Here is a 17,268-nt window from a genome sequence, read left to right as displayed (position 1 = left end):
CTAATCCAAACGATAAAAGGCACCATTATTTTTCATAGTGAAAGACAGCCTTCGAAGATATGACATGTATGCAAGGAGTACCCTCAGGGTCGCTTCATAGGCCACATATCTCTAGAGAATGTGTGTGTGAGCGAGCGTCTCTCTCTCTCCCCCCTCTCTTTCTCCCCCTCTCTCGCCCCCCTTCTGTTGCTCTCTCTCCCTTCTCTTCCACTCTCTCTCTTCCTCCCTCTCCCACCCCATCTCTCTCTCTCTTGCACACATCCATGCTAGTCAATGCCTGGGGATGCAGGGCATTGATGAAAACACATTTTTTTGAGATGGTAAGAGACTTCAAACGTGTGTCTCAATCTATCCAATTCCTATGATGTGAAAAAGCTACACACTGGACATGTGAGGATAGAATACTATACCCTTGCAGGGAGAATATAACTCATCAATTGTGAGTGGCATGCATTTTCCTGCAGTGGAAGGCAGCCAAATGGCATTAGAGTCTATGCAGCAGCAGCAGCAGCAGCAGTACTTGCCATAGAGCAGGAGCCTGACTGGGGCGAATGATAGATAGGTAATTCACTAAAAATAATGTGTGCTTGAAGAAGCATAGGAAAAGGGTGGAAAAAATAAAGATATGAGACCTCTAAGAATAGCCTAGAAGGAGAGCGAAAGGTTTCTTGTATGTGCCCACGTGTGCATATGCTGCACATGCACTCAAGCAGAGACACACACCTACGCACAGGAGGAAGGTATTTGAACTGTGAAACTGGCTGTATTTACACAGGCAGACAAATTCTGATATTTTTTCCACTAATTGGTCTTTTGACCAATCAGATCAGCTCTGAAAAATATCTAATGTGAAAAGATCTGATGTGATTGGTCAAAAGACCAATTAGTGGAAAAAATATCAGAATTTGTCTGCCTGTGTAAACGCAGCCACTGTGTGTCTTTCGCCATAAGCAGGAAACCATGGATTTATCTACTGTATATATTCATCAAAAGTGAATCTATGAATAGTAGTTAGCCTGCGCTAACACAGGCAGCCCATTTCAAAGACCAATTAGTGGAAAAATTGGGCTGTCTGTGTAAACGCCTGTGTAAACGCAGCCCAATTGTGTAAAAGCAGCCAAAGTGTGTCAGATCATGATAAATTCAGCACAGCTGGCCTCAATAAGTTACAGACATACTTACTGACCCGGTCTGAATTGGGCAAAAGGATTTGACATTGGTTTGATAGGATCTGTCCTTTAATTCTGTCTGTTGTTTCCTCTTTTGCCTTGCAGGTTGATCCAGCCACAGAGGAAAACATGCCAATCTGCTGGACTTTGCTTTAAAGACCTCTGATCTGGCAGAAAAAAAAGCTTTGAGCTGGCTGTGATCACAGGATGGACAGCTGTCTGTGGAGAGCTGTCTTTGTGTATGTGTGGACCCAGCCCTGCCAATCTATCTGTCTAGTCTGGATGGCTGCTGATTTTTCAGCCTGCCTAACTGCCTTTCCTGTCTGTGTGTCAAGTTTCCTAGCTTCTATGTATCCTGCCCTTCCAGCTTACCTGGTTTCACCTGTCTCTCTGCCTGTCTCGCTGCCAGTCTACTGTTCTACCTGTCTCTCTGCCTGTCTCGCTGCCTGTCTACTGTTCTACCTGTCTCGCTGCCTGTCTACTGTTCTACCTGTCTCTCTGCATGTCTACTGCTCTACCTGTCTTTCTGCCTATCTCTCTGCCTGCCTACTGTTCTACCTGTCTCTCTGCCAGTCTACTGTTCTACCGGTCTCTCTGCATGTCTACTGTTCTACCTGTCTCTCTGCATGTCTACTGTTCTACCGGTCTCTCTGCATGTCTTCTGCTCTACCTGTCTTTCTGCCTATCTCTCTGCCTGCCTACTGTTCTACCTGTCTCTCTGCCTGTCTACTGTTCAACTTGTCTCTCTGCCAGTCTACTGTTCTACCTGTCTCACTGCCAGTCTACTGTTCTACCTGTCTCTCTGCCTGTCTACTGTTCAACTTGTCTCTCTGCCTGTCTCTGCCAGTCTACTGTTCTACCTATCTCTCTGCCAGTCTCACTGCCAGTCTACTGTTCTACCGGTCTCTCTGCCTGTCTACTGTTCTACCTATCTCTCTGCCAGTCTACTGTTCTACCTATCTCTCTGCCAGTCTCACTGCCAGTCTACTGTTCTACCTGTCTCTCTGCCAGTCTCACTGCCAGTCTACTGTTCTACCGGTCTCTCTGCCTGTCTACTGTTCAACTTGTCTCTCTGCCAGTCTACTGTTCTACCTATCTCTCTGCCAGTCTCACTGCCAGTCTACTGTTCTACCTGTCTCTCTGCCAGTCTCACTGCCAGTCTACTGTTCTACCGGTCTCTCTGCCTGTCTACTGTTCAACTTGTCTCTCTGCCTGTCTCTGCCAGTCTACTGTTCTACCTGTCTCTCTGCCTGTCTCTGCCAGTCTACTGTTCTACCTGTCTCTCTGCCTGTCTCTGCCAGTCTACTGTTCTACCTGTCTCTCTGCCTGTCTCGCTGCCAGCCAACTGCCAACTAGCCTGTCTGTTATGCCTGTCTCACAGCTCTTCAGGCTGCCTTGCTTCCAGCCCAGGATGACTCTAATGGCACTGTCAGCCACAATAACCTGACAAGGTTACTTTTGTCCGGAGGAGAAAAATTCCTGCACTTCTAGTGTAAGCAAACAGCTACATAACTGCATAAACAATTAAAACACATGCAATGAATGCAAAAGCCCAGTGGCTCATCATGTTGTAAAATAAGTCTAGAAGATTCAATAAAATAAGTTTAAGGCTTTGAAAAGTGGATTTTAAAAGGAAATAAAAGGGAGAAAATGGTGACCACCAAGCCAGATGGGGAGAAGAGAACAAGACTGGAAGTTGTAGAGATAATAACATGAGGAAGAGGGACAAGGAGAGAAAGCAAATTAGGTAGGGAATATATAAGTGGAGATTACCAATAAAGATGCAGTTGGGTTGCCTTGGGGAACATTTTAAGGAAGAGAGCAGTCTTTGCTTCTTTTCCAGGTAATCCGGTTGCTATATTGGTGATCTAACACCCTCATTAAGCACGGATCAAAAGGCATTGTGAAAAGCGACGGCACAGAACCGCAGTGTGTAAGAGACAGGTTTAGGAGGATGAGAGAGATATTCTCTCACTAACGGTGAGTGTTTGAAGTCCCGCGCATGCCTAATTGTCAACTAAAGACACTACCATCTAAGTTCAGCTTGCCTGCTGAATTGCAGACGGATTTTTTGCCACCGGCAATCCTCAGAGTGTTTGTGGTATGATGCTGTTCAAGCAATTAACAATCTGACTTAATGATCTTGGTTTTTATGAGAAATAAACATACATTTATCTCAGGAACACTGTGATGTCTGTCACGCCCTGGCCTTAGTATTCTTTGTTTTCTTTATTATTTTAGTTAGGTCAGGGTGTGACATGGGGAATGTTTGTGTTTTGTTGGTTTTGGGTGTTTTTTATGGTAAAGGGGTTGTTGTATAGTATATGGGTTTGTGTGGAGTACATGTGTCTAGTGTTGTCTATGTATGTTTAGTGGTCTAGGAGAGTCTATGGTTACCTGAATGAGTTCCCAATTAGAGACAGCTGATTTCGGTTGTCTCTGATTGGGAGCCTTATTTAGGGTAGCCATAGGCTCTCATTGGTGGTGGGTAATTGTCTATGTCAGAACGTTTGTAGCCTGTTGTATGTGCACGACGTTTATTAGCTTCACGATCGTTTGTTGTTTTGTTAGTTTGTATTAAGTGTTTCGTGTTTATTTTTCGTCATCTTTTAAAATAAAAGAAGATGGCTTACTTTCCAAATGCTGCGTTTTGGTCCATCAATCCGCCACACGATCGTGACAGAATTACTCACCATTATAGGACCAAGCGGCATGGAAAGCGGCAACAGGACCTACCTACACAGGATTCATGGACATGGGAGGAGATACTGGATGGTAAGGGGCCGTGGGCTCAACCGGGAGAATATCGCCTTCCTCGTGAAGAGCTGGAGGCAGCTAAAGCCGAGAGGAGGCGATATGAGGAGGCAGCACGGAGACAAGGCTGGAAACCCGTGAGTACAACCCAAAAATTTCTTGGGGGGGGCCTTAAAGGGAGTGTGGCGAAGTCAGGTAGGAAACCTGCACCTACTCCCTGTACTTACCGTGGAGAGCGAGAGTACGGGCAGACACCGTGTTACGCAGTAGAGCGCACGGTGTCTCCTGTACGCGTGCATAGCCCGGTTCGGTACATTTCAGCTCCACGTATCGGCCGGGCTAGACTGAGCGTTGAGCCGTATGTCATGAAGCCGGCCCAACGCATCTGGTCACCAGTGCGTCTCCTCGGGCCGGCGTACATGGCACCAGCCTTACGCATGGTGTCCCCGGTTCGCCTACATAGGCCGGTGCGGGTTATTCCACCTCCCCGCACTGGTCAGGCGACGGGGAGCATACAACCAGGTAAGGTTGGGCAGGCTCGGCGTTCAAGGGAGCCAGTACGCCTGCACGGTCCGGTATTTCCGGCGCCACCTCTCCGCCCCAACCCAGTTACCACCAGTGTCTAAACCACGCACCAAGCCTCCTGTGTGTCCCCAGAGTCCTGTGCGTCCTGTTGCTGCACCCCGCACTAGCCCTGAGATGCGTGTCCCCAGCCCGGTGCTACCAGTCCCGGCACCACGCACCAGGCCTACAGTGCGCCTCAGCCGGCAGGAGTCTGCCGTCTGCACAGCGATGACTGAACTGCCCGTCTGCCAAGCGCCATCTGAGCCATCCGTCTCCCCAGCGCCATCTGAGCCATCCGTCTCCCCAGCGCCATCTGAGCCATCCGTCTGCAATGAGCCTGCAAAGCCGCCCGTCTGCCATGAGCCTGCAAAGCCGCCCGTCTGCCATGAGCCCACTGAGCCGTCCGCCAGACAGGAGCCGCTAGAGCCGTCAGCCAGACAGGAGCCGCTAGAGCCGTCAGCCAGACAGGAGCCGCTAGAGCCGTCCGTCAGACAGGATCTGCCAGAGCCGCCAACCAGACAGGATCTGCCAGAGCCGCCAACCAGACAGGATCTGCCAGAGCCGCCAACCAGACAGGATCTGCCAGATCAGTCAGCCAGCCATGAGCAGCCAGATCAGTCAGCCAGCCATGAGCAGCCAGATCCGTCAGCCAGCCATGAGCAGCCAGATCCGTCAGCTAGCCATGAGCAGCCAGATCCGTCAGCTAGCCATGAGCAGCCAGATCCGTCAGCTAGCCATGAGCAGCCAGATCCGTCAGCTAGCCATGAGCAGCCAGATCCGTCAGCTAGCCATGAGCAGCCAGATCCGTCAGCTAGCCATGAGCAGCCAGATCCGTCAGCTAGCCATGAGCAGCCAGATCCGTCAGCTAGCCATGAGCAGCCAGATCCGTCAGCTAGCCATGAGCAGCCAGATCCGTCAGCTAGCCATGAGCAGCCAGATCCGTCAGCCAGCCATGAGCAGCCAGATCCGTCAGCCAGCCATGAGCAGCCAGATCCGTCAGCCAGCCATGAGCAGCCAGATCCGTCAGCCAGCCATGAGCAGCCAGATCCGTCAGCCAGCCATGAGCAGCCAGATCAGTCAGCCAGCCATGAGCAGCCAGATCCGTTAGCCAGCCATGAGCAGCCAGATCTGTCAGCCAGCCATGGGCCGTCCCTCAGTCCGGAGCTGCAGTCCCTCAGTCCGGAGCTGCAGTCCCTCAGTCCGGAGCTGCAGTCCCTCAGTCCGGAGCTGCAGTCCCTCAGTCCGGAGCTGCAGTCCCTCAGTCCGGAGCTGCAGTCCCTCAGTCCGGAGCTGCAGTCCCTCAGTCCGGAGCTGCAGTCCCTCAGTCCGGAGCTGCCATTCCTCAGTCCGGAGCTGCCATTCCTCAGTCCGGAGCTGCCCCTTACCCTGGTGCTGCCCCTGACCCTGGTACTGCCCCTGACCCTGGTACTGCCCCTTACCCTGGTACTGGCCCTTAGTCCGGAGCTGTCCCTTAGTCCGGAACTGCCCCTTAATGCAATGGGGTTAATGTGGAGAGGGGTCATTTTGAAGAAGCTAAGGAGGGGGTTAGGGACTGTGGTGACGTGGGGACCACGACCAGAGCCGGAGCCGCCACCGTGGATGGAAGCCCACCCAGACCCTCCCCTAGACTGTGTAATGGTGCGCCCGGAGTTCGCACCTTAAGGGGGGGGTTATGTCACGCCCTGGCCTTAGTATTCTTTGTTTTCTTTATTATTTTAGTTAGGTCAGGGTGTGACATGGGGAATGTTTGTGTTTTGTTGGTTTTGGGTGTTTTTTATGGTAAAGGGGTTGTTGTATAGTATATGGGTTTGTGTGGAGTACATGTGTCTAGTGTTGTCTATGTATGTTTAGTGGTCTAGGAGTCTATGGTTACCTGAATGAGTTCCCAATTAGAGACAGCTGATTTCGGTTGTCTCTGATTGGGAGCCTTATTTAGGGTAGCCATAGGCTCTCATTGGTGGTGGGTAATTGTCTGTCAGAACGTTTGTAGCCTGTTGTATGTGCACGACGTTTATTAGCTTCACGATCGTTTGTTGTTTTGTTAGTTTGTATTAAGTGTTTCGTGTTTATTTTTCGTCATCTTTTAAAATAAAAGAAGATGGCTTACTTTCCAAATGCTGCGTTTTGGTCCATCAATCCGCCACACGATCGTGACAATGTCGTAAGACAAATTTACGTTTTTTTTGTATCCTGTTAGCAAACACGGTTTTCCTTGTCACATTTTCAAGCCTGAATAAATATGAGAGTTGTCCAAAAGAAGAAAGGAAAAATTACCTGAAATTGCAGATGAATATTAGTGTATCCTTTTCCTTTGAACTTGTTGAAGACCCATTTGAGCAATTCCCTACCTTGTAAGAGTAACATACTGCGTAACACAGCATATAAAAAAGCATATGAGTGGGCCAAATCACCAAAGTCATAAAATCCACAGCCAGACAGACAAACAAACACACTGTCTTCAAAGGCAAACGTCAGAATACAAAAAGACACTTTAACAGCATCAGAGCTAAACGGTCACAGTGAACACAGAGAACAAGCCTTGAAACACTGATCCAAGACCGGTTTAACCAGAACTGACTGAAGACCATTTACGAGTTATTTGATGAAAACAACACTTTCTAAAACACAGCTGTAAAAATAAACAAACCGTTTTTTGAGTGATGCAACTTAGAGGACAAAACAAACAGTAGGAGCAAACGGAAACGTTTCAATTATGTGAAATGTATGCTTAGCGTCTATCTGTTGAGATTCTACTATGTGGTCAAAAACAAGGTGATTCCAAAAGAGAGAGAACCACTGGACTTTGTCCCACAGTGACACACTCTCCATAAAATGTGTTTTATCTTTTTGTTTTTCTAATTATTAATTTGCCCAGTGAATTCAAACATTCCCAAGCAGTGGCACTCCTTATGGAAGGTTTAGACAATGAATATTTGTAGAAGTACATGTATTGTGATGTATGTTTGTTGTGCGTGTTTCTATATGTGTGTGTGTGTCTGTTGTACATCTGTAGGTATGGATGTAAGATGAAGAAAGAGAGGCATAGATGGTACGCTAGTAGGAGGAAGCTGTGTATGAAGTGTTTACCGGCATCCATTGTGAGTCTGTGCTATAATAGGTGTAGGATAAAGTCATCAGTGGAGAGGGAATCTTCTTGCTGTCACAACAGTGTCCATTGTCATTCCAAGTGTCTTGGGATGAATCTCCCCACAAAGTGGCTAATTGAAAACAGAACTGAGATATGATAAACACAAAACAAAAAATGCCTGTGGCATTTTGGTGGGTAAAAACTGCACCTAAATAAGCAATTGAATCCATCTCTCAGAATACATGGGAAAAAACTGTAACTTATCACAAACAAGCTAGTGAAATTATTCAGGATAGGAAATCTAATCAGTTGTACTTATAGCATTTCAACACAATTTTACATCAAAAAATGTTTTTCCTCTTAACAGAGACAAGGGTGTAAGTGAATACCAAAACTCTTCTTTGATCACAATGAAAACTACTCAAGGCAAGGATAGTGACACCAACATCCCACAAAGAGCACACCATTCCTTACCAAAACAAAGCTACAGCCAATCCAAGAGGGGAGATACGGAAATAAAGCCACTGATGTAATATCAATCAAAAGCAGTGTAAACATTTACCTCAGGTTGCCTCGCTGTGGAAGAGATTTGATTAGGAGGGGTTGCGGATGGTGTGGGTCATACCTCGCATTCCCTGGAGCCTGAGATGGTGTAGGTGCAGGAGCCAGTCCCATTGACAAGCACGTCCATGGCCTCCGAATTGGTGGGCTTGTAGTCCACATAGTACTCCTGCAGTGGGGAACTCAGCGTGCGCTCCGTCTCTCTGGCTTTTTTCCGGCGCTTGCGAGCTGCGGCCGAGTGCTCCTGCAGCTGCTTGACACTGCTAGGATAGCGCTTCCACGAAACGTAGATCACCAACAGGATCATCACCACAGACAAGAACAGGGCAACGCTCCCCGCCACTATCTTGTGAAAGGACACAGGCTCAAACTGTTCAGGTGGTGGCGCCACGACCGAGGTAACAGCTGGAGACGTAGGGCCTCCTCTGGATCCATCCCCCCTCTTCCCACCTTGCGTGGGTGGTGTGGGGTAGACTGGGCGGCGCTCTGTCTGGTCTGGGTCATTAGATGGTGTGGGTGGGGCGCTGGCCGTGAGCGGTGTGATTGCGTTATCCCGACACACACTGTGGGTGTCAACAGCATCCATGACCTTCTCTCCCTGCGCTTCCTTGGGGGCAGCGCAGATCATGTTGTTCTCCTTGTTCCCCTTGAAGTTCCTCAGCCAGACCACCAGTGGGCAGACCACAGGGCCACAGTCCCACACGTTCCCCGCCAGGCTGATGGTGGTCAGAGAGATCCAGGCAGACACGGTGTCCTGGGACACGTTGGTCAGCTTGTTGGAATCCATATTGAGTGTTTGAAGGTTGGGCAGGCATTGGTAGACCGTAGCATCCACCTCTTGCAGATCATTGCCAGACAGGTCCAGCTTCTGCAGGGAGGTCCAGGTCCAGGTGAGTCCCTGGCTCATGGAGCGGATGCGGTTCCACTGCAGGTATAGCGCCCGCAGGTTGTAGAGGCGTGGGAAGTGGGAGAAGTTGATCTTGGAGAACTGGTTGTGCTCCAGGTGCAGCTCGGTCAGCTTCAGCAGGCCTGAGAAGGCGTTGCGTGTGATGCTGCGCAGGCGGTTGTAGCCCAGGTCCAGGAACTCCAGGTTTCTGCAGTCCTGGAACAGACGCACAGGAATGCTTTTCAAGGAGTTGGAGCGCATGTGCAGGCTGAGGAGCTTGCGGAGGCCCTGGAACTGGCCCGGCTGCAGAGACGCCAGTTTGTTGTAAGACAGGTCCAGGTTGCGGAGGTTGGGTACAGGGTGGAAAGTGGTATTGTGGAGCATTGTGATCTTGTTTGAGCTCAGGATCAGCTCCTTGAGCCTTCGGACGCCTTGGAAGGCCAGTACGTCTACAGAGGCAATGTAGTTGTGGTCTAAGTAGAGCCAGATGAGCTGGTTGAGGCCCACAAACTGTCCAGCTCTGAGACTGACCAGACTGTTGTAGCGTAATGACAGGCCTTGGCAGCCCCCTGACAGGTTCTTGGGCACATCGCGAAAACCGCTGGACTCACAGTAGACAATTTTCCCATCGCAGCGACAGCTCTTGGGGCATGGACGCTCGCTGAGGGACGGAGATGCTGCCAGCCACACCTGCATGAGCAGAGGCACCATAAGCCAGCGGCGCCGCATGGCAGAGGCTGCAGAGAGGGACAGAGAGAGAGGGAGAGAGGAAAAAATATTTTTACTGAAAGTGTCTGACAACAATCCATCTGGTTGGAAATGGTGTAGAAAATTGTGGTTTTAATTTGTTTTTAACTGCAATCGACCAGAATTGAGTCTTCCCACAAGCCGCCACAGTGCTTGAGGCAAAACTAGAGATGTCATAAAAGTAAGCAGAAACACAGCAAATTAACATTCAGGAGCTTGCGATTGTGTATACAAATCCAGAGGCGTATCTATTTAGAATCTAGCCACTTCACGTTGACCCATAACAGAGTGGTTTAAGGGGTCTGAGTAAATCATGGTGTTCACTTCCAAAAGGTTTAGTCAGCTCTCTAGAAACCCTATGGAATGAAACAACTCTGTGTTCAAACAAAATACATACATGTATACTAACCCTTTGAACGCGCATCATTAAATAAGCAAAGGCACAGACAAAAAAGGGAATCTGATCATGCTGTGCCGTCTCTTTGGATATCCTGCTACTGCTACTTCGGGTTATAAAACATGTAGAAGAAATACTGCAGATACAGACTGTTGAATCAGTGATGGTGATCATGACAATCGGTCAGTATGAAGATGTAGGGTCTTATTTTGAGCCAGCTTTCTACAGCAGGAAATTAATCCTGCAGCAACAGAAAATGTGAATTGTTATGTGGATTAAAATTCATAGACATTTTTGCAGGGGTTGATATATTTTTCTTAAGGGAAAATCAAGTCTGAAATTTCTAAGTGGAAATGACAAACTTCAGATGTCTTTTTTAAACATCAAATACACTACAAGTTTAACATTTCCAGAAAGTTCTCCTGTAACAGGGTAATAAAATGAAGATCCAATATCTGTACATGTAGCCTGGTGTGATATCGGTTTTCGTCCTTAGGTGAGAGTGAGCTGTTTACATTAAAAGCGCTCCCCTTACAGAGTCACTAACGATCTGTTATTAAGGGTGCATTGATTTTCTCCTGAGGAGTGCATCCATTTCTTATGTGTGCTCTTTTCTCTGGGCTAAACATCCGTAATGTGATAGCTTGTAAACATCCTCTAATCAAAAGATAGGATGAATGTCTGGTTTAACATATGTCATATTTAACACATGTGATAACAATTGGTTATCACATGTGTATGTCATGGTGACAGTCCAATCATCCTAGATTTTGCTCTATGAAAGAAAATGTGACAGTGATGTTGTCTGCATGCTAAAGTTTCAAATGTGTCGCAAAACTGAACAAATTATGAGATAGAATGAGACCAAGAAATAAAATGCATTTGATGGCACTGGCACTTGGGCTTCAGTGCAACAAAATGTATGTTCTAAAATTCAGATATAAATGCTATCATCTCGGGGCGACAGTTTATCAGAATGAAATATTTGACCAATGGAGGCCGAGAAGCATCATACAGCACAAGAAGAGTTCCATTACCTTACGCTATATTTCCATTTTCAGAAATGTTGGTAAATTAGCTTTTATTATTGAATTAAATAAATGATATTTTCATGGCATGGGGTTGTTTGATGACAGACATTTATTTGTTAATAATCGATCACTTGATGGTTTTATTTCAGAGAGACAAATAATCATGTTTTTTTTGCAAAATGCTATATATCCACCTCACTCTCAGAGAAATAGGTAGTACTACTAGGTTTTACACACAGTCAAATGTAACAAATAACAAAATGTTTATTAACAGCAGGCTAAACCGCATGTTCTGTTGAATTTCTACATTTAAAAACATAATTTTTCATTGTATGTACATTGAATTATTATTTACAGTTGTCACTATGACAATGAACACACTGAATGGTATTGTGCTACCACTTTATTAATAGCCCTACAGCATGCAGTAGGATGTGGCGATCAGTTGATTGACAGGTGACCTGTGGATGCTCGCCAATGTGGGTTTGAGTCCGGACTCGCGAAAAACTTCTTTAATATAACTATATAACACTGCTACTGCAATGCTGCCATCTGTAGGATGATAATGAGATTGCTTGACTTTGTTAAGGACGATGTTATGGAAAAGTGTTTGTTCACATCCATCTACGTCAACATGTATAATTGGCTGATGCCATAATCACTGTCTGGTGAGGTCAGCATAATGCCAGGTTATCTGATAGGAGCCGCTACATTGCGTTCTATCTAAGTAAATTGACGAGCTTTAATTTCATCTTGAGATGGAGAAAAGGTTTACATTTAAAGTGTGGCCCCACACTCTTAATTTATATTTATTTAATTAGGCAAGCCAACATTATGGAATCACAACAATGTTTATTAATTGTAAAATATATTTAATTGCATATTTTTGCAGGTTTTCAGTGTGATACATTATGTGTGGGCAGCTAAAACAAAGTGTGTTCGTCAGATTCAGTGTGCATTTACACATCCTCCTAAAATAATTGAGTGAGAAGCATTCAACTCTCAAATATTTCCATGTGCAGCTTTATTAAAATAGATTGTGAGATACATAATTTAGCTTGTACCCTCTTCACTAGGCACCTTCATGCCCTGATTAACACTATGTGTGGTTTAATGAGCAGCCCATGCACTAATGCTTCACTAAGTCATCTTCTTCTCCTCAGCTTCTTATCTATTTCAGAGAGGAACAGAAGTTGCCCTCAGAGGTGTCACTCATAAGCTGTGTCTCTATTACCACCTCTCTACCATGTTTCCCTTGTCATTACCATTTGGTTACAATATCACATTGGTTAACTATCACCTATTAATTCCTAGCACTCTCCCATTATCACTTCAGTTGTTTAAACTACTTTCCCCTTGAACTGCATAGGCTGTTTTTGCCTGTTCCAACCCATACACGTCAGTCATTCACACCTCCGCATACCCATGGTACACCTTAGCTTTTTATTGTGACTACCATTATCATACTGTGCTAGGACAAACTGTATAAATCAATTTCTGTAACATAATCACTCAACTGCTGCTACTACTACTGCTCCTACTCCTACTACTACTACTACTACTACTACTGCTACTGCTCCTACTCCTACTACTACTACAACAGCTACTACAACTACAACTACTACAACAGCTACTACTACTACAACTACAACAGCTACTACTACTACAACAGATAATACTACTATTACAACAGCTACTACTACTACAACAGCTACTACTACTACTACTACTACTACTACTGCTACAACTACAACAGCTACTACTACTACCACTACTTTTAGTATTTAGTATTTATTAAGATACCCATTAGCCAAGGCAGCAGCTTCTCATCTTGGGTTCCAAACTGGAATAAAACAATTACATCACAACAAAACAAAACAACAGCCTACATCATAAACAAAATAATACATCATATAAGACATTATCACTTAATTATTACAAATGTACAATATAAAATGTACAATACAATGTGTGTGTAGAGTGCGTGTGTTAGAGTGTGTGTGCGTGTGTCTCTTCACAGTCCGAGTTGTGCCGTGAGGTGCTGTTTTATCCGTTTTTTAAAATCTGATTTTATTTCTCGCTTGAGTTACTTGATATGGAAGAGAGTTCCATGTAGACATGGCTCTATGTAGTACTGTGTGCTTCCCAGTTTGTTCTGGACTGTTTTGTGGGGTATGTATGGGTGTCTGAGCAGTGTAGTAGCTGTTTGAACAGACAGTTCGTGCTTTCAACATGTCAATAGCTCTCACAAAGGCAAGCAGTGATGCAGTCAATCTCTCCTCTACTTTGAGCCAGTAGAGATTGACATGCATGTTATTGATATTAGCTCTCCGTGTACAATTAAAGGCCAGGAGGGCTGCTCTTTCTGGGCTAACTGTAAATTGCCTATGTCCTTCTTTGTGCCACTTGACCATATAACTGGGCAGTAGTCCAGGTGCGATAAAACTAGGGCCTATCGGACTGGTTTAGTTGATTGTGATGTCAAGAAATCAGAGCAGCGCTTTATTACGAACAGACCTCTCCCCATCTTAGCTACCGTTGCATCAATATGTTTTGACCATGACAGTTTACAATCTAGGATTACACCCAGCAGTTTAGTCTCCTCAACTTGCTCAATTGCCACAGTATTCATTACAAGACTTAGATGAGGTTTATAGTTTAGTGAATGATTTGTCTCAAATACAAAGCTTTAAGTTTTTGCTATATTACTGCCTAGTTTATTACTAGCCACTGACTCCAGCTCTTTGTTAAATTTTGTAGTGATTTCACCTGCTGTGGTAGCTGACGTGTATAATGTTGAGTCATCAGCATAGAGAGCCTTCAGAAAGTTTTCACAACCCTAAACTTTTTCAAAATATTGTTGTGTTATGGCCTGAATTTAAGACCTATTGGTAGATGGGTAAAAAAAGAAGCAGACATTGAATATCCCTTTGAGCACGGTGAAGTTATTAATTACACTTTTGATGGTGTATCAATACACCCAGTCACTACAAAGATATATGCTTCCTTCCCAACTCAGTTGCCGGAGAGGAATGAAACTGCTCAGAGATTTCACCATGAGGCCAATGGTAACTATAAAACAGTTACGAGTTTAATGGCTGTGAAGGGAGAAAACTGGATGGATCAACAACATTGTAGTTACTCCACAATACTAATTTAATTGACAGAGTGAAAAGAAGGAAGACTGTACAGAATAAAAATATTTAAAAACATGCATCCTGTTTGCAACAAGGAACTAAAGTAAAAGCTGCAAAAGCTAATTGGCAAAGCAATTCAATTTTGTCCTGAATACAAAGTGTTAAGTTTGGGTCAAATCCAATATACATACACATATACATATAACTGAGTAACATTCTTCATATTTTCAAGCATGGTGGTGGCTCCATAAGGTTAAGGGTATGCTTGTCATCAGCAAGGACTACAGAGTTTGTTTGGATAAAAATAAACGTAATAGAGCTAAGCACAGGCAAAACCCGAGAGAAAATCCTGGTTCCGTCTGCTTTCAGCAAACACTGGGAGACAAATTCACCTTTCAGCAAGACAATAACTTTAAACATAAGGCCAAATACACACTGGAGTTGCTTACCACAACAACAAAGAATGTTCTTGAGTGGCCGAGTTACAGTTTTGACTAAATCGGCTTGGGAATCTATGGCAAGACTTGAAAATGGCTGTCTAGCAATGATCAACAACCAACTTGACAGAGCTTGAAGAATTTTTTATAGAATAATGCAAATATTCTACAATCCAGGTGTGCAAAGCTCTTAGAGACTTACCCAGAAAGACTCATACCAAAGGTGAATTCAAGGGGTATGAATCCTTATTGAAGGCACTATACATAGAACCACTGACTTTGCTCAAGACTAGTGGTCGGTCATTACAGTGCATTCAGAAAGTATTCATACCCTTTGACTTATTCCACATTTGGTTGTGTTACAGCCTGAATTCACAATGGATTAAATGTTTTCTCTCACCCATCTACACACAATACCCGTCATTAAGTGAAACCGGTTTTTAGACATTTTTGCAAATTTATTGAAAATGAAAGACAGAAATATCTAATTTACATAAGTATTCACACCCCTGAGTCAATACTTTGTAGAAGCATTTTTAGCGGCGATTAAAGGTTTGAGTCGTCTTGGGTTTGTCTGTATAAGCTTTGAACTGGATTTGTGGATTTTCTCTTATTCTACCTTGCAAAAATTCCCAAGCTCTGTTAAGCAAGATGGTGAGCTATGGAAATAGCAATCTTCAAGACTTTCCACAGATTTTCAATGGGATTCACGTCTGGGCATTGGTTGAGCCACTCAATGACTTTCACATCCTTGTTCTGAAGCCATTAGACCATTGCTTTGGCTGCATGCTTGGGGTCATTGTCCTGTTTGAACGTAAATCTTCACCGCAATTTTTTTTTTTTGCACTCTGAAGCAGGTTCTCATCAAGGATTTGCTTGTATTTGGCTACATTAATTGTTCCCTCTATCCTTACTAGTCTCCCAGCATCCCCATAGCATGATGCTGCTACCCCAATGCTTTACGTTAGGGATGTTAGACAGCTGATGAAATGTACCTGTTTTTTTTTCCAGACATAGCACTTTGCATTCAGGCCAAATTAAATGTTTGTCTCATCAGAACACAGAATCCTTTTCCTTATGCTCTCAGAGTCTTTCATGTGCCTTTTTGCAAACGCCAAGCGTGCTGTCATGTGACTTTTTCTAAGAAGTGGCTTCCCTCAAGCCACTCTTCCATAAAGATTGGTGAAGTGCTGTAGAGACTGTTGTCCTTCTGGCAGGTTCTCCCATCTCAGCCAAGGAACAATGTAGTTCTGTCAGAGTGGTCATTGGGTTCTTGGTCACCTCCCTGACCAAGGTCCTTCTTGCCCGGTTGGTCAGTGTGGTTGGACGGCCAGCTTTAGGCAATCTAGGTAGTTCCATATTTTTTTCCCATTTCCCAATAATGGAGACCACTGTGCTCTTGGAATCTTTCAACACTCTCAAAATTGTTTTATACCCTTCCCCAGATATATTCCTCATCATAATTATATTTCGGAGATCTACGGACAGTTCCTTAAACTTCATGGTACAGTTTCTGCTCTGACATGCACTGTCAACTTTGGGACCTTGTAGACATTATGTCCAAACAAATGAATTGGCCACAGGTGGACTCCAAACAAATTGTTGTGACATCTCAAGGATGCTCAAAGGAAATTGGATGCACCTGAGCTCAATTTGCAGTGTCACAGCAAAGGGGTGTGAATTCTTATGTAGATCAAATATTTTTATTTTCATTTTCAATGAATTTGCAAACATTTTTGAAAAACATGTTTTCACTTTGGTATTGTGTGTAGATGGATACGAGACAAATGTAATTTAATCAATTTTGAACTCAGACTGTAACACAACAAAGTGTGTCAAAGGGTATGAATAGTTTCTTAAGACATTAGTAAAAATATAGAAAAGTAAGGGGGCAAGACAGCTAGCTTGTGGTATGCCTAACTCTACCTGGTTTCCATTCATTGAAGAACACTCTCTGTGTTCTGTTAGATAAGTAACACTTGATCCACGATATGGCAGAGGATATAAAGCCAAAACACATATGTTTTTTAAGCAGCAGACTATGATCAATAATGTCAAAAGTTGCACTTAAGTCTAACAAAACAGCTCCCACAATCGTATTATTATCAATTTCTTTCAGGCAATCATTTGTGTCAGTGCCTTACAACTACTACTACTACTACTACTACTACTACTACTACTACTACTACTACTGCGGTGACGATGATGGCAGGGATATGGATCCTTCTGTTATTAAACAAAGAATGAGAGGAAAAGCACACCGCTGACCTAATGTACAGACAAATAAATAATAACTTGGCAAATAGGCACTATGCTATGATATTTGAACACACAAGTGGCTCATTGTTGAGTTTACTGCCATTGACAAAACTGCTATCAGGCGCAGCCATGCACACATTGTGGCTGGACAGGAGCCTAACGCACAGGGAAGGCCATCCCATCAGACTAGCCTATGCCATCCTATTAGTCTCCAATTATCTTTGAGATGACTGCCAGC

General features: G+C 44.6%; 1 protein-coding gene across 3 annotated transcripts in view; it reads right to left on the bottom strand.

Annotated features, from left to right (window-relative positions):
* LOC129818528 (leucine-rich repeat transmembrane neuronal protein 4-like) overlaps positions 1-17,268 on the bottom strand; it is a 124,254-nt gene that overhangs the window by 96,895 nt on the left and 10,091 nt on the right. For 2 of the 3 annotated variants that reach the window (XM_055874524.1, XM_055874523.1), the window contains exon 2: positions 8,201-9,759. In XM_055874524.1, the coding sequence (XP_055730499.1) occupies positions 8,201-9,751 (1,551 nt within the window). In that variant the 5' untranslated portion in view covers positions 9,752-9,759. Of the gene's footprint in view, positions 1-8,137; positions 9,760-17,268 lie in introns of all 3 variants that reach the window. The other variant, XR_008753955.1, reaches the window with a different exon arrangement.

The sequence above is a fragment of the Salvelinus fontinalis genome, chromosome 21 (assembly GCF_029448725.1).
Source record: "Salvelinus fontinalis isolate EN_2023a chromosome 21, ASM2944872v1, whole genome shotgun sequence".
Classification (NCBI taxonomy): domain Eukaryota; kingdom Metazoa; phylum Chordata; class Actinopteri; order Salmoniformes; family Salmonidae; genus Salvelinus; species Salvelinus fontinalis.
This window is presented reverse-complemented; position numbering and strand designations above follow the sequence as displayed.